The 24668-nt window shown below is 37.3% G+C and overlaps 1 protein-coding gene across 2 annotated transcripts in view; it reads left to right on the top strand.

Annotated features, from left to right (window-relative positions):
• Nucleotides 1-24668, top strand: part of WBP4 (WW domain binding protein 4) — a 40782-nt gene that overhangs the window by 1389 nt on the left and 14725 nt on the right. The window contains exons 2-9 of one of the 2 annotated variants that reach the window (XM_053707960.1): nt 1513-1535; nt 7556-7628; nt 12218-12280; nt 12803-12929; nt 14346-14504; nt 16234-16289; nt 22172-22247; nt 22347-22552. In XM_053707960.1, coding sequence (XP_053563935.1) covers nt 1534-1535; nt 7556-7628; nt 12218-12280; nt 12803-12929; nt 14346-14504; nt 16234-16289; nt 22172-22247; nt 22347-22552 — 762 coding nt within the window. In that variant the 5' untranslated portion in view covers nt 1513-1533. Of the gene's footprint in view, nt 1-1512; nt 1536-7555; nt 7661-12217; nt 12281-12802; nt 12930-14345; nt 14505-16233; nt 16290-22171; nt 22248-22346; nt 22553-24668 lie in introns of those variants that run through there. The other variant, XM_053707961.1, reaches the window with a different exon arrangement.

The raw sequence follows: 24668 nt of genomic DNA on the forward strand, positions 1-24668 counted from the left end.
GGGGAATTGAGGGCCCTATTGCCGTGAGAACTAACAATCTAGATGGGTAGGAGGATGGGAAACAGGAGGTGGGGTCTGCAAAGGTGAGAATGATATCAGTGAGGAGTTAGATGGGGGCAACTGTTAGGTAAGTGAAGTTAATTTGTTAATGAGTCGGGTGATAAGCTTCCCTGAACAAAAAGGTCTTTAGGGAACGTGTAAAGGAGGAGAGGTTAGGGGAAAGTCTGGCAGCTCGAGGAAGTGCGTTCCAGATGGTTGGTACTGCACGAGAGAAGTCCTGTAGTCTAGCATGAGAGGAGATGATGGTAGAGGACACACAAAGCAGGTCATTGTTGGATCTTAGGGGGCGGGCTGGAGTATATTTGTTGATTAGTAGGTAGGGTGGGGCAGCATTGGTGAGGGCTTTTAATTTAATTCTGCTGTGAACGGGGAGCCAGTGTAGGGACTCACAGAGAGGTGCAGCACAAACAGAGAGGTGCATTAGCCTTGCAGATTCGTTAAGGATGGATTCAAGGGGAGAGAGGGAGGCCAGATAGTAAGTTATTACAGTAGTCAAGTCGGGAAATTACCAGGGAGTGGATTAGCCGTTTAGTAGTTTCAGCACCCAGAAACTGACAAATTTTAGAGATATTCCGTAGGTGGTTGCGGCAGGATGAAGAGAGCAATTGGATGTGGGGAATGAAGGACAGATTTGAGTCAAGTGTGACTCCGAGGCAGCGAACTTGAGGTGATAGGGAGGTAGTGGTGCCGCCAACAGTGATGGAAAAATTAGAAACTGGAGTAAAGTTAGAGGGGGAATTATAATTAGTTCGGTCTAGGACATGTTTATTTTTAGGTGGTGAGAGGCCATCCATGAGGAAATGCCAGATAAGCAGTTGCTGATGTGAGAATTGACAGGAGAGAGTGCAGGGGTGGAAAGGTAGATCTGGGTATCATCAGCATAGATGTGATAGTTGAAGCCATAGCTGTTGATAAGTTTACCCAGTGAAGAAGTGTAAATAGAGAAGAGTAGAGGACCTAGGACAGAGCCTTGAGGTACTCCAACAGACAGAGGCAATGGAGATGAGAAGTTGCCAGCAAAAGAGATGGAGAAGGATCTGTAAGAGAGATAAGAGTGAATCCAGGAGAGGGCAGTGTCACAGAGCCTAAGAGAGCTGAGAGTCCGTAAGAGAAGGGGATGGTCAACAGTGTCAAAGGCAGCAAAGAGGTCAAGTAAGATGAGAATAGAGTAGTAGCCTTTGTTTTTAGCAGAAAGGAGATCGTTAGTAACCATGGTGAGGGCACCATGATTGACCTCTATAGAATTATTTTCATCCAGTAAGACACCAACCCCTGCTTACCACTAACCCAAACTGTAGTCTTATTACTAGAAATACTGCTTTACCATCACTTTCACAGTCTTGACCTCACATTTTGTTTTAAATACATTTTATTTTTCAAACTACTCCATGTGCACCAGTAGCGTTTGATTAAATTCTGCCTCTTTACCTGAACCATATCTTTATTTTGCAGGTTCATATCAAATAAGCTGACATGTAAGTATCTGTAATTCCTGCAAGTTATATATATTTTTTCCATGCATATGAATATTAGTATATGTTTTGACTTTTTTTTTTATTATTATTCTAGAAGTGTCTAAAAAGTTAAAACTAATATCTTATTTTACATATTTTAAGCTCAGATAAGTGACACAGTACGGAGCAGCAGCTATAGGTAGTAGACGGTGTCCATTTAAGTGAATACTAAAGTAAAAATTAAATTTTCATGATTCAGATAGATCATGCAATTTTTAGAAGAATATCCACTTTACTTCAGTTATCAGTCTTATATGCACTCTTTTTCTGAGGCACCAACTCACACTGTCGCTTAAACTAATGCAATCAGTCATTTTAAAGTAAATACATTCTATCTGTTGTTGTGGTGTGGTAAAGTTAAGGGCCATCATATTCTGCTCAAGATGAAAAACCTTAATAAAATATTTTTATTCTCCTTTTTTTTTTTTTTTTTTTACTCTTAAATGTTACCTTAAAGAAACAAACAAAAAATTTAAAGGGAAACTGAACCCAAATTTTTTTCTTTCGTGATTCAGATAGAGCATGTAATTTTAAGCAACTTACCTATTTATTCCTATTATGAATTCTTCTTCGTTCTCTTGATATCTTTATTTGAAAAAGCAGGACTGTAAGCTTATTAGACAGCCCATTTTTGGTTAAACCCCTTGTGCTGTCAGAGATCCCCAGACAGCTCCCCAACCTGAAAGACTTGCATCTGTTGTGATTACAGTCCAGGTTGGACGAACAAAAGAGGCCCCCTGAACTATATGATGGTGATCTAACCAACAACTCAGAGGGTCGAACATTTGGATTTAAGGCTATTAATTGTGATATCTTTGTATAATCCCCGCACCATTGATTCAGCATACAAAGCTCGAGAGGTCTCATATGAAAATGAGCAAAGGGGATCGCGTCCGATGCTGCAGTCATGAGACCTAAAACTTCCATGCACATAGCTACTGAAGGAAATGATAGAGACTGCTGAAACCAATTTTAATCGTCTCTTGTCTGTTAGATTCAGTGTCTATGACTCTGTTTCTATCTGGAAACCTAAAAAGGTGACCCTTGTCTGAGGAATCAAGAAACTTTTTGGTAAATTTATCCTCCAACCATGTCTTTGAAGAAACAACACTAGTTGACGCAGAATGTAAAGACTGAGCTAGTACCAAGATATCGTCCAAATAAGGAAACATCGCAATACCCCGTTCTATGATTACAGAGAGTAGGGCACTGAGAACCTTTGAAAAGATTCTTGGAGCTGTCACTAGGCCAAATGGAAGAGCGAAAAATTGGTAATGCTTGTCTAGAAAAGAGAATCTCAGAAACCGATAGTGGTCTGGATGAATCGGAATATGAAGATACGCATCCTGTAAGTCTATCGTGGACATATGACCTTGCTGAACAAAAGGCAGAATAGTCCTTATAGTCACCATTTTGAAAGTTGGCACTCATACAAAACGATTAAAAATTTTCAGATCCAGAACTGGCCTGAATTAATTTTCTTTCTTTGGGACAATGAATAGATTTGAATAAAACCCCAGACACTGTTCCTGAAAGGGAACTGGAATGATTACCCCTGAAAGCTCCATGTCTGAAGCACACTTCAGAAAAGCCTGAGCCTTTACTGGATTTGCAGGGATGCGTGAGAGAAAAAAATCTCCTCACAGGAGGTCTTACTCTGAATCCTATTCGGTACCCTTGAGAGACAATACTCTGAATACATTGATTTTGGACAAAATCTGCCCAAACACTTTGGAAGAATCTTAATCTGCCCCCTACCAGCTGAGTTGGAATGATGGCCGCACCTTCATGCAGACTTGGGGGCTGGCTTTGGTTTTTATTCCAACTTGAAGAAGGTTTCCAATTGGAACCACATTCTTTGGGGGAAGGATTGGGTTTTTGTTCATTATTTTGTTGAAAGGAACGAAAATGGTTAGAAGCTTTAGATTTACCCTTAGGTCTTTTATCCTGAGGCAAAAAAACTCCCTTCCCCCCCCAGTGACAGTTGAAATAATTGAATCCAACTGAGAACCAAATAAATTATTACCTTGGAAAGAAAGAGATAGTAATCTAGATTTAGATACCATGTCAGCATTCCAATATTTGAGCCACAAAGCTCTTCTAGCTAAAATAGCTAGATTTAACATCAATTTTGATGATATAAAAAATGGCATCACAGATAAAATTATTAGCATGTTGAAGCAAGCGAACAATGCTAGACAAATCAGGATCTGTTTCCTGTTGAGCTAAACTTTCCAACCAAAAAGTTGATGCGGCTGCAACATCAGCCATAGAAATGGCAGGCCTGAGAAGATAGCCAGAATATAAATAAGCTTTTCTTAGATAAGATTCAAGTTTCCTATGTAAAGGGTGCTTAAAGGAAGTACTATCTTCCATAGGAATAGTATGTTTGGCAAGAGTAGAAATAGCCCCATCAACTCTGGGGATCTTTTCCCAAAACTCCAAACTAACTGCTGGCAAAGAATAAGGGATACAAGAAGTACCAGGCCTATACCATTCCTTAGAAATCATATCAGAAATAGCATCAGAAACTGGAAAAACCTCTGTAGCAACCACAGGAGGTTTATAAACCGAATTTAAACTTTTACTAGTTTTAATATCAAGAGGACTAGTTTCCTCAATATCCAACGTAATCAACACCTCTTTTAACAAGGAACGAATATACTCCATAAGTAGATTTTTCAGTGTCAATATCTGAGGTAGGATCTTCTGAATCAGATAGATCCTCATCAGAGGAGGATAATTCAGTATGTTGTCGGTCATTTGAAATTTCATCAACTTTATGAGAAGTTTTAAAAGACCTTTTTTACGTTTATTAGAAGGCGGGATAGCAGACAAAATCTTTTATATTCACAGGGATATCATGTACATTAGATGTTGAAGGAACAACAGGCATTGTACTATTACTGATGGATACATTCTCTGCATGTAAACGCTTATGACAACTATTACATATCACAGCTGGAGATATAATCTCCACAAATTTACAACAGATACACTTAGCTTTGGTAGAACTGTTATCAGGCAGCAGGGTTCCAACAGTGATTTCTGAGACAGGATCAGATTGAGACAATTTGCAAATGTAAGAGAAAAAACAACATATAAAGAAAATCATCAATTTCCTTTATATGGCAGTTTCAGGAATGGGGAAAAAAATGCAAACCACATAGCCCTCTGACATAGAAAAAGGCAAGAGGCATATAGGAAATGGGGTTTTAAATAATGAAATTATTTGGTGCCAAGTATGACGCACAACGCAAAATGAAATTTTTTGGCGCTAACAACATCCGGAAATGACACACTCGTGTCATTGCAGACGCAACCTTGTGTAAGGAACACAGCATCAACTAAGAAGCCGGAGATGACGAACTTGCGTCACCGGATGTACCTTCACGCAAAAAAAAATTCTCGCGACAAGAATGACGCAATAAACATCAGCATTTTGCGCCTTGCGAGCCTAATTTTGCCAGAGAAAATTTAATGAAAAAGTAGTCAATTTGAAAAAAAGAATAAACCTCAGGTAAGAAAAATATTTTCCCAAATATGAAACTGAATAGTCTGCAAAAGGAAATATACATAAACCTGACTCATGGCAAATATAAGTACAATACATATATTTAGAACTTTATATTAATACATAAAGCGTCAACCATAGCTGAGAGTGTCTTAAGTAATGAAACATACTTACCGAAAGAAACCCATCCACATATAGCAGATAGCCAAACCAATACTGAAACAGTTATCAGTAGAGGTGATGGAATATGAAAGTATATTGTCGATCTGAAAGGGGAGGTAGGAGATGAATCTCTACGACCGATAACAGAGAACCTATGAAATGGATTTCCCGCGAGGAAAAGCATTGCATTCAATAGGGGATACTCCCTTCACATCCCTCTGACATTCACTGTACTCTGAGAGGAATCGGGATTCAAAATGCTGAGAAGCGCATATCACAGAAGAAATCTTAGCACAAACTTACTTCACCACCTCCATAGGAGGCAACGTTTGTAAAACTGAATTGTGGGTGTGGTGAGGGGTGTATTTATAAGCATTTTGAGGTTTGGGAAACTTTGCCCCTCCTGGTAGGATTGTATATCCCATACGTCACTAGCTCATGGACTCTTGCCAATTACATGAAAGAAAATCACATTTAGTCATATTCTTTGAAAATGGTAAAAGCCTGCACCTTACTAGGATTTCTGCTTGTAGGAGAGCTTTATAAAGTTTAATCTTTCAAATGGTTTGTCTTGCTTTTCCTTATTTGCCCTTCTAAAGCTCTGCTAGCTAACTAGAAATACAGGACATATGCCAGACTCTTCTCTTTAATATTTAATTTATCAAAACTTTACAGGTTCTAAATGTTGCTGTCATGTTGTAGTTATTGTTTGCCGGTTTTTGGTACTGTAATTGAAACCCTGACCATCTTGGAGGAAACCTGTTAATAAATATCCCTGACCCTTACTCCTGTCTTATTTTCTACAAGTGTCTGCAGCCAATCTGCCCCTATGTAGTAAGTAATCTGCAAGCACAAGCATTTAGCTTATGCATAGGCAGCAGAGACTGTGACATCATAGCTGACATATCCAGTAATGCTACCTCCAGATGTGGCTTCAAGGGAATTACTCCTGTTTTAGGAATACAATAGAAAGCACCCAGAGGCAGTGGTGTCTTTGGTGCTTACAAAGAGCATACGATTCGTAAAAAGTTTCCAATTTACTTCTATTATCAAATTTGCTTCATCCTTTTCTTTGTTGAAGGGATGCCTAGGTAGGTATCTGGAGAACTACATTACTTTACAGGAAATAATGCTGCCATCTAGTGCTCTTGCAAATGCATACCATTCTTGCAAAACTGCTGCCGTATAGTGCTCCATAAATGAGCTGGCTCCAAAGCTTACGTCCCTACTTTTAAACAAAAGATTCTAACGCCTAGATTATGAGTTGTGCGTTAACAGGGGTGCATTGCTAGCTTGCAGTTTATTCTCACCGCTCACTTTCCTGCTGCGCTGGTATTACGGGTTTTTATCAAGACAGCGTTAACAGGCAAGAAGTGAGCGTAGAGCAAAATTGCGCTCCATACCGCACTCCAATACCAGCGCTGCTTAAGTGAGCGGTGAGCTGGTTATACATGCTCGTGCACGATTTCCCCATAGACATCAATGAGGAGAGCCAGCTGAGAAAAAGTCTAACACCTGCCAAAAAGCAGCGTAAAACTCAGTAACGCAGCCCCATTGATTCCTATGGGGAAACTATATTTATGTTTACACCTAACATAAACCCCAAGTCTAAACACCCCTAATCTTACACTTATTAACCCCTAATCTGCCGCCTCCTACATCGCCGACACCTACATTATATTTATTAACCCCTAATCTGCCTCCACCTACATTATACTGATTAACCCCAAATCTGCTGCCCCCAACGTCGCTGCCACTATAATAAACATATTAACCCCTAAACCGCCGTACTCCTGCATCGCAAACACTATTTAAATATTAACCCCATCCCTATGGGATGTAATCGGCCAATAGGATTGAACTTCAATCCTATTGGCTGATCCAATTAGCCAATAGGATTGAGCTCCCATTTTATTGGCTGTTCCAATCAGCCAATAGAATGCAAGCTCAATCGCATTTGGCCTAAAAAGTGTGCAGTACAACTATATCTGCAAGACTCGTAATACCAGCGGGCGTAAAAAAGCAGCGTTGGCTTTTTTACCTTAACGCACAACTCGTAATCTATCTGTAAGATAACTAAGCAGAATTGATAATGGAAGTAAGTTAGAAAGTTGTTTAAAATTGCATGCTCTATCTGAATCATGAAAGAAAAAAATTGGGTTTCCTATCCCTTTAAAAAAAAAAAAAAATCTTTTAAAGGCTTTAACATGCAATATCAATTTTCTGTCTGTATTTTGAGGTAGGCAAAAAACTTTTCTATAGTGCTGATGTCATTCCCTACTAGATGTTGTTTTTTTCTTTGCAGGGCAGACTACTGGAAATCGCAGCCAAAGAAATTCTGTACTTACTGCAAGTGTTGGATTGCTGATAACAAGCCTGTATGTTACTGTGCCAGTAATATTTTATTTCTGTAAGAACTACCAACCATTTAGTAAAAATTTAATCTTTGCAATATTTTCACATTTAAATACACCACAATTGCAAATGATGCATACATGTATATTGGTAGTTTTGTTGAGAGATTATGGGATATGTGTAATGCAAACTCACAGGGATTTTTCATATATATATATATATATATATATATATAAAAAAGAACACTTTGTAAGTAAGTAGCGCACACATAGACTTTAGCAATATAATTTCAAAAGGTACCTGTATACCACTCACTGTCCGGTAACACGCTGGGGAGCAATTGGCTCAGAGTGTATGGAGATCTGCAGCTGTGGAGACTGAGCCGGTCTGTAGTCAGCCTCTGAGTAAATAGAATATATTCCAATGGATTGTCCCCACTTGTAGCGCAAAAAATCTCTCTCCAAAGAAAAGTAAAACTTCCTTTATTGTAGTATCAAAAGTAAAAACATGACAGCCTACACACGACTGTAATAAAGCACTTAATGTAAAAACACAGTGTCAGTGATCTGAACCACATGCAGACATGTTTCGTGCAGTTGCGCACTTGATCACTGCTTGAAAGCAATCCTGATCACACCTGCTTTATAGCACTTTTCTTAAAGAGACATTTGTAAATGTTAGACACTGTGTGCTTGAACTCTCTCTTTACTGCCTATCCTTTGTTGAAGAACATGTTTCAAAAAGTTATTTAATACATTTGCAGAATTTTTTTTTCTCTTCTACATGTATATTAGACTAGACTACATTAAAGAAGCCAAAAGGCAACTGTCTGATCAAGAAGTGTATATCAAACTAGATGGTAATCCCACGAGAGAGTTTAGAAAAGAGCTAATTAAAATCACTAAGATAGCTAAAATAAACAATATCATAACTCCTACTTTAGAAGAAGTCCTAACTCCAACTAATTCAGTAATTCCAATATTTCATTATTTTCCCAAGTTACATAAAGATTTAGTCTGTCCACCAGGACGACCTATAATTGCAGGTATTAACTCATTAAATGAACCGTTATCAGATCTGGTGGACACTTTCTTACAACCACTTGTTAAAGATTTACTAAGTTACATACAGGATAGCACATCATTGCTTAACAAGTTACAGAATATCAAATGGAAAGAAAATTACAGATTTCTAGTAGTGGATGTATCATCCTTGTATACTTGTATAGATCACAACTTAGGCATAACAGCTATAGAATTTTTCTTGAATCAGTGTACTGACTATGAATCAGCAACAAAAATGTTTATACTTAATGCAATTGAATATCTTTTAATGCATAATTTCTTTATGTTTGGATCAGATTTCTTTCTCCAAAGGCGTGGAACGGCGATGGGGGCCAAGTTTGCCCCATCATACGCCAACCTATTTATGGGTTGGTGGGAGCTGTTCCACGTCTTTGGAGAGAGAAATCCCCATAGAGAGAGAATCATACATTTTTTCAGATATATAGACGATTTACTTTTCATTTTTGAAGGAGACACAGATCAAGTAAAAGATTTCTGTGCTTATTTAAATGATAACAAATGTGGGTTGAAATTCACAGGAGAAGAAAGTACGGAGTCAATAGACTTTCTAGATCTTACATTAAAAGCAGATGTAGAACATGAAAAAATAGTCTCTATACTTTACAGAAAGCCAACAGCAGGCAATACTACACTTTTATACAAATCATGTCACCCGAGACATGTGCTACAAGGAATACCAAAGGGTGAATTCATTAGGGCCAAAAGAAATTGCTCTAATGAGGAAGACTATAATAAACAGTGTAAAATTATTGAAGAAAGACTAAAACAGAGAGGATATAATGAAGGCACTTTAATTAAAGCAAAAGAAAGTGTTCAGCAAAAAACTAGGGAGGATTTACTAAAATATAAAAGGAAAGATGCAAAAAGAAGAGACACTGAGAAACCCAGGTTTATAACTACCTATAGTACTGATTTTAAAAACATCAGCAAAATCATTAAAGATACTGTACCTGTGTTATATTCAGATCCAGTACTAAAAATTATAATGGAAGAGGGTGTAGATATTATACCCAAAAGAGGAAAAACACTTTCAAACTACCTCTCTCCATCTAATCTTCCAATAAAACACAATAAATGCTGGCTAAAAGAGAGAAAGGGATTCTTTAGATGCAGGAGAAATATATGTAAAACTTGTAACCATGTCATTGAGGGCGATACTTTTTCTTCATCTGCTACCCAGCAAGACTATAAAATTAAGTATTACATAAATTGTTCAACTACACATGTAGTATATTTACTTACGTGTGATCTCTGTAAAATTAACTATGTAGGTAAAACCAAGCGTAGCATTAAAGATAGGTTTCTTCAGCACCTCAGATCAATAGAGGATGATGACACCGACACACCAGTGTCGAGACATTTTAAAAGTCAACATAATTCAGATGTGTCTTTATTAAAAATTCAAGGTATAGATCATGTTCCTCTATGGAAACGAGGAGGAGACAGAGAAGATAAACTTAACAAACGTGAAGTCTTCTGGATTTTCACATTAAAAACATGTAATCCATTAGGTCTCAATATGCGTAGAGACCTGGATCTTTTTGTGAATTAATATATACACAACAGCTTTTCTTTTAGATAAGGAAAAGGGGAGCAATAATATATGGCCATCATATAAGTCTTAAACAATAAATTATTTTTACATATATTGTAAACTCTAAACCTTACTCTAGAAATAAATTTAACATTTTTTGTATGACACATAGTGTCATATATAAATTACATCAAAGTACTACAGTTGAAAGACTGCAATTTTATCTAGTGGTATAAGATATACTTATGAGAAATGAGGCAAAGACATAAGGTAATTTTTAATGTATAAAAGTTAACATCATATTATTAATATACATGTAGAAGAGAAAAAATTCTTAATATATAAAAGTTAACATCACTATTATTATTAATATACATGTAGAAGAGAAAAAAAATTTCTGCAAATGTATTAAATAACTTTTTGAAACATGTTCTTCAACAAAGGATAGGCAGTAAAGAGAGAGTTCAAGCACACAGTGTCTAACATTTACAAATGTCTCTTTAAGAAAAGTGCTATAAAGCAGGTGTGATCAGGATTGCTTTCAAGCAGTGATCAAGTGCGCAACTGCACGAAACATGTCTGCATGTGGTTCAGATCACTGACACTGTGTTTTTAAATTAAGTGCTTTATTACAGTCGTGTGTAGGCTGTCATGTTTTTACTTTTGATACTACAATAAAGGAAGTTTTACTTTTCTTTGGAGAGAGATTTTTTGCGCTACAAGTGGGGACAATCCATTGGAATATATATATATATATATATATATATATATATATATATATATATATATATATATATATATATATATATATATATATACATACATGCACTCACAGGAACGAACAACCAGCTCAATACCATTGTTAGCCTGTTCTATGGCGATTTACCACCTGGGTGCAACTTCTTTTAGCCCAGTAATGCTTTTCACAGAGTAGAACTTTCCTGTAGTATATCAGTCTGATCCCGCCTATTACGGTCAGTCCAGCGCCGAAATACCAGGCAATTCCTCTCTGAACAAGGAACAAAGCAACCCAAGGTTATATATAAAACCTTGGGTGCCAGAGATGGCTGCAACACGGTTTTTCAGCCCTCTATGAAATCCAAGAGTTTAGCACTATCCTTAACATTAACCCTAACAATAACAACACTGTTGTCACTTTCAAGATGACATTGTTGATGGACAATATTACTAATCATAAGATCGTGTTTCATGTGAGATTTTCTCGCTCATCACAGTTGTATTGTCACTAGGGTTGCCACTTCAGCCATGTTGTCCTAGACAGTTATGAGTTACATAGAACAGAGAATGCAGGGAGGAAAATGAATAGTGCTGTCGAGAGAAGCAATACATGTTTCTCCCTGGATACCCTGCAACATGTGTTACTCATAAATGACCAGGAAAACAAGGTTGTGGTGGCAATCTTAATTGTTGCATTAGGCATATTGTCTGCAACGTTACTGCAGGATACCTTATTGCTCACCCACAGCAATGTATATTTATGTGAATGCATTCAGCTGTTTCTCTCACCTGCCTTTAGCTCTTTGACCGACCCTTCTCTATTCCTTCCTAGCCAGAGTCAGATTCCTCTGCTGTTATAACACCCAATTTACAGTGTGATGATAGAAAAAAAAAAAGAGTATAGGAAAGAATATCTTATACTCTGACTCCTATAACACAATATTCCATTCTGATCCTCCACCTTTCTCTTGCTGTCATTCCATTTACTTTGTTGGATTACAAGCAGTTTTGTTTTATAAATCTCTGAGGGTAGTTGGGTTGATACTGAGGTAACTACTTGTGTGTTTTAAAGTTTTATTTATGTATTTTGAAATCAAATGCTTTAACTAAAGGATAATTCAGAAGAGACATTAACCTTAGGCTTTTTGAGTAGGTGAGTGTATTGGTTCTTATCTGATTATTTTCTATGAAGAGATGCTTATAGTTTGAAAATATTTAAAGATAAACATATGATTTTAGCTATTTATTTTTCCAGAGTATAGAATTTCATGAAAGGGGCAAAAACCATAAAGAAAATGTTGCTAAGAAAATCAGTGAGGTAAGTTATGCTCTTAAACACTGTTGATTTTCTGTTATCACGTTAAATGTATTGTTTTTTTATTTATTTAAAGTCATGTGATAAATGTCTACATTTCTGAGCATGAAACAGGGACATTTAAAGTGTGTGTGTGATACAACTGGCATTATTCCAGTAATGGAGAGTTAAGAAATGATTTTTATATGCAAACTTAGTTGTTGTTTTTGTATTTGTTTTTTTATTAGTATAATTATTTAATCACAAATATTGGGTTGTGTCTTCTTATTAAAAATTGCATTAGTGACCTCTTAACAAAAGTGGTCCCTGGGAAATACACGTCTATACCATGGATTATATCTGTAGTAAGGTATAATAAGTTAATGCATAGTCATAGGATTGTTAGTTAGGACTATAAATACAATTTTAATCTCAACAAAACTCCTGTGTTGGGAAACATAGAAATGGATGAAAAGTAAGTGCAATATTTGTTTATGTGGATATAGAAGATTTGGTTCGTTCCAAAACAATACCTTTCATTTATAGATTAAAAAGAAAAGTATGGACAAGTTAAAGGCTGATGAAAAGAAGTCCAAGGAATTTGCTGCAATGGAGGAAGCTGCATTGAAGGCCTATGAGGAAGATCTTAAGAGAATTTCAGGAGCATTGCCTGGTATTGTATACAATATGCACTTCTTATTAAATTGCCTTGGTGTTTCCTAGGTATGTGTATGTATAATTGTATTCTGGTGTAGGTTGCACACTGTCAATGTATTATAATAGGACAACCAGATTTTGGAAAGGGAAATAAAATTAGTTGATAAACTGGTGTGATGGTTCAGTTAGAGAGACTCTAAATACCTTGTAATTACTAGACCGTTCTCTTGATATAAAGGCAGAATAGTTACGTTTATTGAAAAGTCATTTTACTTCGCATAACTAAACATTTTACAATCTAAATGTGTTTACTGTCCCTTTAGTCAGTGAACTACAACGTCATTTCAAACGGCCTTTCATAGTTCTAAGATTGCCAAACAGGGTAGCAATGGCTTTTGTTTGCCACTACTGATTATCTGTTAAAATCCAAGGCCTGTGCACAAGTGTTTTGATTTCCTTTAAAGGGACATTGTACACTAGATTTTTCTTTGCATAAATGTTTTGTAGATGATCCATTTAAATAGTGCATTTGAGGGCGTTTTTATAAAAATGTATTGTTTTGCTTATTTTAAAGAACTTTGTGCTGCTTTTCAGACTCCTAACCAAGCCCCAAAGTTTTAGATGTAAGTTTTTAAAAATGTTTTATGCTGGATTTTTATATCCGTATCTGTACATTTTATTCTTTATAGTAGTGTCTATTACATGCAGTTAAATGAAAATTGGTGTATACTGTCCTTTTTAAGTAGAAAATGCTGCAATTATTGTAATTTATAGAACTAAAGCATTTATTATGGAGTCCCATACATTCCTCTGATATTATAATATTTAAAGTTTTCAGAATTCTGGACATTAGACCTGAAAGTATTGCAAATCTAAGAGCATGGTCACTAACAGTTTAGCGAATATCTGTGGTTAAAGAGAATGTCTGTAAACATGGTGTGGTACATTTAATTATAATTGAACCTTGGTGGTATTTTTATTACAATAATTGACAGTAACGCCTGTTTAAAATGCGTACTACTGTTACCACTATTGAACAATTTTGAGCTTTTAAACCCTTTTTGTTCTTGTGTGAACCATTTCAATTTTTTAATGTTTCTTCAATAAAGCCGCTTTTTATATTTATCGGATGATTGGGATTATCATCTTCTTTTTTAAATTTTAAGATGTCATATTTTAATAGTTGTTTGTTTATAAAGTACTGTACTATGTTGTGGTGTAATATCAATAAAATTAACTGTTGAGAGCTAAAGAAGCTGAATTGAAGCACACTATATTGAAATATTATTTTGTATTCCCAATGAGCAATACATTTTTTATGCACTTGTAATTTAACAAGTAGTGTGACATGGGTAATGTAAAGCAACATTTGCAGTAATACAAGTGGGAGTAGGTTATGGTATTTTTATTTTAATACAATTTACATTTTTAGTTGCAGCTCCAGCAAGACCGAGCATCCAAGAGATAAAAGCACGAGATGAGCAAAAGTGGAAGGAGATTGAAGCAATAGAAAAACACCATGCCAAAAGACAATGGACAAAGGGGGTTTCTCCAGAAGGCTACCCATACTATTACAATACTTTAACTGGAGGTATTGTAAACTTTGTCTTATACATATTAACTAGGGTTCAAATCTTTACATTTCTACTCCCCTGTGGAATAATTGGAAACTATTGCATGTGACACCTTCAGGCTGCAAATCGGGTGAAAACTGGAGATTGCGCAACTACTTATGTTGCACAAGCACAGGACCACGCCCATAGTGTTTACCTTAGAATGTGTAATATGTGAATATGACAGTCTCATTAGGCGGCATAAGGAAGGATTGCTTATATAAGGTAGAAATACAATTCACGTTGTTGATTTGAAGGGATAACAATAAATACAGTAACTGTTTAATTATTTTTTTAAATAATTCCCATCTGGCATATGTCTTAACTTTTCACAGCAGAAAAGCTTCATTACCACCAGCAGTAAAGGATACAGGCAGGCTGCATAGTGCATATACATGGAGCACAATTGAATTTGTCAAAAATAAATAAACTGCTCTAACAAAACAGCAGTTTATGTCTGACTGTCCCATTTAATTGGCTTGTATAATCATGCTCTGTAACAGAGGTTTCCTACAGTAAATATATCATAATTGCAAGACGCTTCTGTTGCATTGGTTTAGAATAACATACCAGCCAAGTCTAAACAATTACAATTGTAAACAAATTAACATTTTTGCTGTGCCTTTTTTTCCCCCAATATTCTAACTTCACTGACCACTTGCCTTATTTGAAGAAACCAATCTGCAGCTGAAAAGGCTAGCCACTGTCATTATGTTTGTATCAGGTGCTCTTATCTTTTTAAAGCCAATCATGGAAATAAATGTAGCATGGTTGGCCTTTAGTGTTTTTTCCTGTTATATTAGCCTTGTTAAGGTTTTGGAATCATCCTTTTTAGCTAATTTAGACTGACAGGAAATGTTATAATTTGTGGCATTTATCAAATTGTTTAAAGGGACATGGAAGAAACATTTTCTTTCACGATTCAGATAGAGCATGCAATTTTATTATCATTTATTATTATAAGAACTTATTTTACTTCATTTATCAAAGTTTCTTTGTTCCCTTGGTATCCTATGTTAAAAAGCAGAAACGTAAGCTCAGGGACGTGCTCGTGTTATCCATTTGCCAGAGCACTAGATGGCAGCACTATTTTCTTACATGTAGTGCTCTCTAGGTATCTCTTCAACAAAGAATAACATGAGAACAAAGCAAATTTGATAATAGAAGTATATTGCAAACGTTTTAAAAACAGTATGTTTTGTCGGAATCACAAAATAACATTTTTGGGTTTCATATCCCTTTAACCCTTTGAGTGCTAAACACTTTCCCACCTGGGTGCTAAGCTTTTTTTAAGGTTTTTTTATTTTATTTTTTGAAAAACATTTTTTTAACTTTTATTTTTCAGATCCCCAAGACTTACACTGTTGGAAAGGTTAGGCGATTACCTTTCCAACGGTGGGTCTTGGGGGTCTGTAACTGCTTAGATGCCTTAGATAAGGCTTCTAAGCAGCATGCCCCCTGCTCCTATACTTAACATTGTTAAGTATAAATAAAGTTGCACGGTGACGTCATTGCGCATGACATCACCGGGGTGGGAGCCCCCAGATCTCCCTCAAGGTGGGAGAGTGCTAGCGACGGCTCTGAGCCGTCGTTAGCACCAGAGTGGGAAACTCTGCGACGGCTCAGAGCTATCATTAGCACTCAAGGGGTTAATATTATATTCTTGCCCCACAGTAGAACCATTTTTTCCCTTTTTGTTTTTTTCAGAATCTCAGTGGGAAGCACCAGAAGGATATGAAGAAAAGGCTGAGGACTCGAAAAAGGTGATTTTGTTAAAATAACGTATATAACATTTACAGTAAATCGCATGTTTCACGCTCAAGCTCAGTGGTTTAAAATTCACAGCTAAATAATTTTCATTGCCAGTTGGTTCTTTATATTTCTCTTGGTGTGTCTGTATGCTTATTTTAAATGTTAATATTGTGCAAAGTAAGCAAGTTATAAAGAATGTCTATAACAAACACTGTGACAAGTCATTGTAAAGAAAAGACCAAAAATACACCTAGATTACGAGTTTTGCGCTATAGAGGGTGCGAAACGAACACAACAAAAGTTGCGTTATTTCACCCTCCATAGCGCTGCCATTACAAGTTTTTGAAAAGTCGCCTTGTGCGTGCGATATGGTTGCGATGAGCTCCATACCGCACAAAATCAAAGGGCTGAGAATACGTGCTCGTGCACGCTTTCCCCATAGACATCAATGGGGAGAGCGTGTTAGTTTTTTTTTTTTTTTTTCTAACACCTGAAGCGTGGAATGGCGATCGCCGTAACGCAACCCCATTGATGTCTATAGGGGAAAAAAAGTTACGTTTAAACCTAACACCCTAACATAAACCCCTAAACACCGCTAATCTGCCGCTCCCAACATCGCCGCAAGCTAAATAAAGTCATTAACCCCTATTCCGCCGCTCCCCAACATCGCCGCTGCTATAATAAAGTTATTAACCCCTATTCCTCCACACCCCAACATCGCCCACACTATAATAAAGTTATTAACCCCTATTCCGCCGCTCCCCGACATTGCCGCCAATAAATAAAGTTTATTAACCCCTAAACATCTGGCCTCCCACATCACTGCCACTAAATAAACCTATTAACCCCTAAGCCGACAGCCCCCCAGCTCGCAAAAAACTAAATTAATCTATTAACCCCTAAACCTAACAACCCCCTAACTTTATATTAAAATTACAATATCCGGGGGACTTTCCGGGTTGCTCCAGCTTCCCAGAGATACCTGCTAAATATCACTCTATAAAGTAGACATTCATGACAGAAAACAACAGCACTGAAATCTCCTTAGGAAAATCTGTCGAGTGAGCTTATTACTATCAAGATTGCTGCTGGCATCAGAACCCGGAACATTCTTAGACGTTTCGGCCTTTAATATACCCCCCGACAAGGAGCCGCATGGCCCCTGTCGTTACATAGCACTGAGTGCGTATAACTGTGCCAGTAGTGCTACAAAATTATACTTAGCAATTCTGCCTGCTTATCGAATGAGCTAACTAGGGATCTCTCATGAATATAATTTTCACAATCCGGGCCCTGTTGGATGAGTACTTACTAGCCTTTGAAGCCTCGTTGCAAGCTGCAATTGATAAGCCGCCTCCTATAGCTGCCATCACGGACACTCTTGTTGTCCCACAAGATACAGAAAACACTTTGGTTCTCCAGAATGACCCGCTCTATTCTGTGAGCGAACAGCTGCATGGATCAATGCATCATACACCTGGGCTAGAAGATGCAAAAGCTCCTATTCCCAAACTTCTAATGTTGCACACCATCGGAACTCTGACACCCCTTGAGATTGTTCTGGACTTCAAAGATAACATAGAGAGCGTGGGGGTATTTTTTTTTCTTTTCTTCCCTCTCCTAGGTTATAGGGGTTTAGCATGTTTACTACACAAACGCTGCTTACATATTTACTGTTATACAATTGTTATACAATTGTTTTGTTTGCCCAGGTTTACCAATATATTAGTTTCTGAACAGCTCAAAATTATTCTGACAGGCTGCCTCACTAATGTGACTAACAACACTTCATAGCTTTATCTAGATAATAGGGATATTTGTGTTCATTCCTGCTACCCTGTCTGCGGCCGGGACTGGGATGCTCTGGTTACTTTAAGTGTCCTTATTTTGCAGCAACCATCACAGTTATTATTGAAAGTCTTAGCTTGTTATTTACCAAGGCATGTACCTTATAAACCTTAAGGTAAACTCTGGTGTACTTATACTCCGCAAGGACTTGCAGAACACAATATTATTTTCATGTTAACCCCTTAATGACCACAATGTACCCTGTATGTCACTGGTCGTTAAGGGTTTTTTCAGGACATAATAGCACAAGTCTAGCAAGAACACGCTATTAATTCCCTCCCTCCAGCAGGCTTTGTGGAATAGAGCAGTCTCAACGCTGGTGGCAAGACCGCGTTAAAAAACAATCAAGTCCCAAAAAAAGGCCAGCGACATACAGGGTACGTCGCTGGTCCTTAAGGGGTTAACAAACTTTTGCATATAGCAGCCATCCAATAGGGTAGCAGTGTGTATGTTTTTTGTTTTACTCTGGTCTGTTTATTTACTTTTGTTAATATGAGCAATCCCACATTACAAAGGCAGTAAAAGAATTCCACAGGTTAAAATTAGCTAAACTTAAAATGGAAAACAATGAGGTTTATATATAGAGACCCATAAGTGGTCTCCTTTATTTTATTGTACTTCCTGTCACTTTCACCATTCTGTATTGGGTGACGGTCCAAAAGTGGCCTTTTGAGTAATTTAGGAAGTCGAGAGCTAGTGGCAAGAAGATTGTTGTTTCAATATATGCATACTTTTTCCTTTTTAGGACATTTCATTGCAAATCATCATTTGAAATCTTATTGTTATCTGTCAATTGAATTGTTGATCATCAGATGATATTTTGTATTGTAAATTCCTTGTTACTTTATTTATTTGTATGCCTTGCAATAAACCTCAATAATAAAAATTAAAAAAAATTACAATATCCCTATCTTAAAATAAAATACAAACTTACCTGTGAAATTAAAAACACCTTAGGGGAATATAATATCTTTATTATAGTGGCAGCGATGTCGGGAGCGGCAGATTAGGGGTTAATAAATTTAATTTAGTCCAATCCCACAAAAACAGCGCAGTCTGTGAATACAAGAAGGTGGACTCCAATAGTGCAATATTGTGTGAACAAGCACTTTATTAACAGTAAAAATATATATGCCAAAATACTCACAATATCAGGCATATAAACATGCACAGAAAGGTTTCTTTTCTCAAAATGGCAATATCGCAGAGTTCTTGTGTGGTCTGAGGACACTTGGAGAAGCAGCAGCAGATTTCCCGGTCGGCGTGTGACGTCAACACCCGACAAACAGCTGATACAAGTTTCCCTTAGTCCTTGCGCACACAGACTCCCAAAGCTTGCAGCCTCAACGCGTTTCTCGCCCCCTACTGGGCGCTTTCTCAAGAGGAATGATGATCCATCATTCCTCTTGAGAAAGCGCCCAGTAGGGGGCGAGAAGCGTCGCACGCCGACCGGGAAATCTGCTGCTGCTTCTCAAAGTGTCCTCAGACCACACAAGAACTCGGCGATATTGCCATTTTGAGAAAAGAAACCTTTTTGTGCATGTTTATATGCCTGATATTGTGAGTATTTTGGCATATATATTTTTACTGTTAATAAAGTGCTTGTTCACACAATATTGCACTATTGGAGTCCACCTTCTTGTATTCACAGACTGCGCTGTTTTTGTGGGATTGGAGTTATTGTGTATCAGCTGCAGGACAAGTAGCTGCATCTGAGTCTTCAAAAGGGAATCTCCTGACACCATCTTTCAATATTAGTAAGACTGTTCTCAATTTGAGATAACACCATTTTTTGGACTGCTGTCAATTTGGACAATAATTTATTAGTGAAATATCTTTATCAGTGAAATTTTAATTTAGTGTTTTTTTATTAACTATCGCCATATTTTTGGTAACACTCTCTTTTATTTATATATATATATATATATATATATATATATATATATATATATATATATATATATATATATATATATATATATATATATATATATATATACACATATTTTATTGAGTGATTGTTGCGCTGATTGCTTTTGGTGGTTTGTGTGCAAGTTTAATTTAGTGTTTGCGATGCTGGAGGGCCTCGATTTCGGGGTTAATAGGTAGTTTATGGGTGTTTAGTGTACTTTATAACACTTTAGTTATAAATTTTATGTAACAGTTTTGTTGCGCAAAACTCATAACTACTGGTCTCAGATTGCGGAACGGATCGTGTCGGTATAGGCTGAAAAGCAAGCATTTTAGCCTCACCGCACAACTTGTAAGGGGAGTGCTATGGAAATCCCACGCAAAAACGTAATTTTTTTTGAGTGCGGAACTAACGTTGCCGTACAGCTATACCAACAAGACTCGTAATGGCTGCGTTCTGGTTTTAACGCTGAAATGGCCATTTTTTTCAGTGTTAAAATCGGAATGCAAAACTTGTAATCTAGGTGACTGAAAGTTACATCTTTTTTTTTTTCTTCATTTTTAACCCTTTGAGTGCTAATGACAGCTCTGAGCCGTCACAGAGTTTCCCACTCTGGTGCTAATGACGGCTCAGAGCCATCACTAGCACTCTCCCACCTTGAGGGAGATCTGGGGGCTCCCACCCGCTCCTCCCCCGGCGATCATGCCTGTAGAGTGACAGGCATTGCTGGGGCTTCTTGTTTTGCGTGGTGACGACACGCGCAATAACGTGATGACATCACCGCACAACTTTATTTATACTTAACAATGTTAAGTATAGGAGCAGGGGGCATGCTGCTTAGAAGCCTGTATCTCGGGCATCTAAGCAGCTACAGACCTCCAAGACCCACCATTGGAAAGGTAATCACCTTTCCAATAGTCTGAAAAGAATAAAAAGGGTTAAATGATGATATGTCATATGGATATTTTTTTAGTTCAGTGCCCCTTTAATTACGTAAAGTGAACCTAATTATATACCTTTACCCAGAACTTTATAATTCTGTCAAATAGCAGGACAGATCATATTGTATAGTGCACAAAAACATTTTTTAAGGGAAATGTTTTAGAACAAGACCACGTTTTGAAACCCAGATCATTACTACTCATTATGAAATCTTTTTCTTAAAGGGATATTAAACAGTCTGTTTAATTGTTGTAATAAAAAACACTAAGCAGTGGTATATACTTAATAGAAAATATTGCAATATGTATTATTCACCCATTTTAATGGATTTTACCTTTTTTATTTAATTTTTGTAACACTTCATTTGTGCAGTGTCCATTACTTCCTGTCACAGCCCTACATGCAGGCTGTGGTCTCTACAGGAATCTTATCTATCATGATGTCATAAAACTTCCAGAGTTGGTCTAGTACTAAATGAATAGATTAGATAAACAAGGAGTCAGATTTATTCACACTTAGGGGTCGATTTATCAAACTGCGGCGGACAGGGGTATACATACGCGCCCCTGTCCACTGCAGCTCGCCTCTGGAGGGCTGAATTCCGCTGCCGGAATTCAGCATTGCACAAGAACGCAATTGTGCGCTCTTGTGCAACGCCACGGGCAGGAGCTGTCAATCTCCCCAGTTGAACAAGACCGGGGAGATTGAAATTCACCACCTAAGAGGTGGCGAGAGGTTAGGGAAGCAGGGGTCTGGTGACCGCTGCTTGTTAATTACAGACTGCAGGTTCTCTTGTGTAGGGGGTTGAATGTTGGCGAAAGCCTTTGATAAATCGACCCTTTAAAATTTTTAGAATGAGACTTGTTTCTGAAATGTTCCACTCTTATCACACTGGGGGCAGGGGCTACAGTGAGATTTTTTTTAAGTGCTAATTTTGCAAGAAAGCAAGTAAGTTGTTTTTCACACAATCTGTTTCTTTTAATGTTTACTTTGATGTATTTCTTTAATTTCAAGGGCGTCTTTACAGCAACTGCAGGGCTATATATTATTAAACTGATTACTGCAGATTTTCTTTATTTTGCATCTCTGATCAATATGTCTTATTAACAATGCTGCAGATTATTGGGGGGGGGCATACATTGTTATTGTATTCTTAATTTCATGTGTGTCTTATTTTTGCTTTTTAATTAGATTGATACAAGTTCTGTGTGGGTTGAAGGAGTCTCTGAAGAAGGCTTTACATACTATTATAATGCAAGCACAGGAGGTGAGAGAAGCTTTTAACTGTAGTCAATATGTGGTTAAAGAATTTGTGTCCTGCAGTAATAATATGGTCTCTGTAACAAGGGTATTGGCTTGTGTGCAGAATCTAGGTGGGATAAACCAGAAGATTCTGATCCAACTCCGCCAAAAGATAGTGAAAATGAGGCTGAGGTACCTACAGAGTCATCCGCAACAGTTGAGGCGGACTCTACATCACCCACAGAACCAACAATAGATGAAGAACCACCCGCGGAAGATAAAGAAGCAGAAACCTCTCCAGAGAAACAAGCACCGAAAATAAATTTTAGGGTAAGACATTTACACTGAGAAGCAGTTGTAGTTCACTTGTGATATCATAATCCAGTTTAGGTAAGTGTTAGTCAGACCTATACAAACATTTTCAGCAAATATAGCACATCTCCCAGTATTTATAAGGCAGCCATAGTCACTACTGGGAATGCCAAAATCACTGGGAACAGTATTGTCCATTAGGGTCTCTGCTGCTTCTCTGTTTAAGGGACATACTGGTCTAAAAAGGAAATGCTCTAAGCATTTTATTATTGTATAACTGTTTGCCTGCAAAGGTGTTAAACATACACTAAAGTCAGCTGAACACATATGTTCAGCCACTGACAAGATGTTTGTAGCTGTCAATCGCCAGTTAGATCCCAGTAATGCATTGCTGCTCCTCAAGCATATCTAGGTGTGCTTTTCAACTAAAGGATACCAAAAGAACAAAGTCTAGTGGATAATAGATGTAAATTTAAAAAATCTCTTAAAATTGCATTGAACCTAAAACGTTTCATTTTGATTTTCATGTTCCTTTTAGCCCCTTTAAACTAATGGACATAGGTACTATGTCACAGGGTACTTTGCTCAGCGTATCCTGTTGACGTAATATCTACATCCAACCTTCTGCCTCATGCTGCAATCCTGACTTTCGGCTTTGTTAGAGATTCAAAGAGTATTCCAGCCACCAAGTTTTCTTAAAAGACCTTTATTTCACATGGGGTCCCAAACAAACAGTTACAACGTTTCAAGCCACACCAGGCTCTTAATCATGTATCAGCTTTGATAGCCAAGACTGCATCCAGAGGCAGAAGGCATCTGCCTTCATATGGTAAGGAAGAACTGATCGTTCTTCCTTTACCATATGACAGCAGACTGCTTATGCAACAGGGACATTCTGTGTCCCTGTCTGCATCAGTTTACAGTGGAGGTGTGGGAGGAAAGGAGGGAGGCAAATAGGCGGCTCATCGACGGAGGGGGGAGGGTTCGCTACTATAAAAAAAAAAAAGATTTGGTGGGGGAGTGATGGGTTCCCTATGCTACAGAAACTGGTGAGGGGGTATTCTACTTTCAGTCAATTGAGGGAAGGGTAAAGGGGGTCAACTACAGAAAAGAAATAAATAAAAAATACAAACTGGGTATTGGCAGACAACTGCCAGTAACTAAGATGGTGGCACCTAGTGAGAGAGAGCTGTTTGAGGGTAGGTCATGGAGGTGAATGGGTGAAGAGGGTTGCTACACTAAATAAAATTAAAAAATAAATATATATATATATATATTATTCCTAAAAGTGCTACTGGCAGACTGTCTGCTAGTACCTAAGATGGTGATGACCATTGGGGGTTAAGAGAGGGAAGAAAGCTGTTTGGGAGGGATCAGGTAGGGATATTGTGGTGGGAATGTAATCTCTACACTACAGCTAAATTAAACCTTGCAAGCTACCTGAAAACCGCTTCACTGCCGGAAATATTAGAAATGTGGTGCACAGCTGCAATTAGTGGCCTTCTGTTTCTAAAAAGCAATGGTAAAGCCATGCATATATGCTGTTTCTGAACAGAGGGGATACTAGAGAAACATTTACATCTATTTGTCTAGGACAGCAGTAGTTGTGTGTAAATAATTTTTTGTGAGAAACACAGTTTGTGAAAAAGAAAAAGGTGGCATGAAATATACCAAAATGGGTCTAGATCAATACCTTGGGTTGGGTTGATCATGTGGGTGGGTGAAGAGGATTGCCTAAACTAAATATATAGATGGATATAGTTTTAATAGGTAAATAAAAAGCAACAACTATATTTCTGTTTAAATGGAGTGACAGAAAAAAATCTATATGGCAAGTGTTATATTATTTCATGTTCGATATAAAATTAGATTACTTACTCCATGAAAACAATTGCAACAATCAAATTATTTCAAACAGAATTTTAGTGGGAGTTCCGCTTATCAGCCATTAATTGATGCCCAGTTATACAGACGTGCACATTAAATGTACTGAAAATTTAAAACAAATATAATTAATTCTTATATATTTTTTATTTTATTTTTTATTTTTGTCCTGGTTCTTGTCCACAGCAGTGCTGTAACACTGTAATACATTTTGAAACCTTTTCTCTTTTAGAGTGAATCCAGGGAGCCA

This window comes from Bombina bombina, chromosome 3 (assembly GCF_027579735.1).
Source record: "Bombina bombina isolate aBomBom1 chromosome 3, aBomBom1.pri, whole genome shotgun sequence".
Lineage (NCBI taxonomy): Eukaryota > Metazoa > Chordata > Amphibia > Anura > Bombinatoridae > Bombina > Bombina bombina.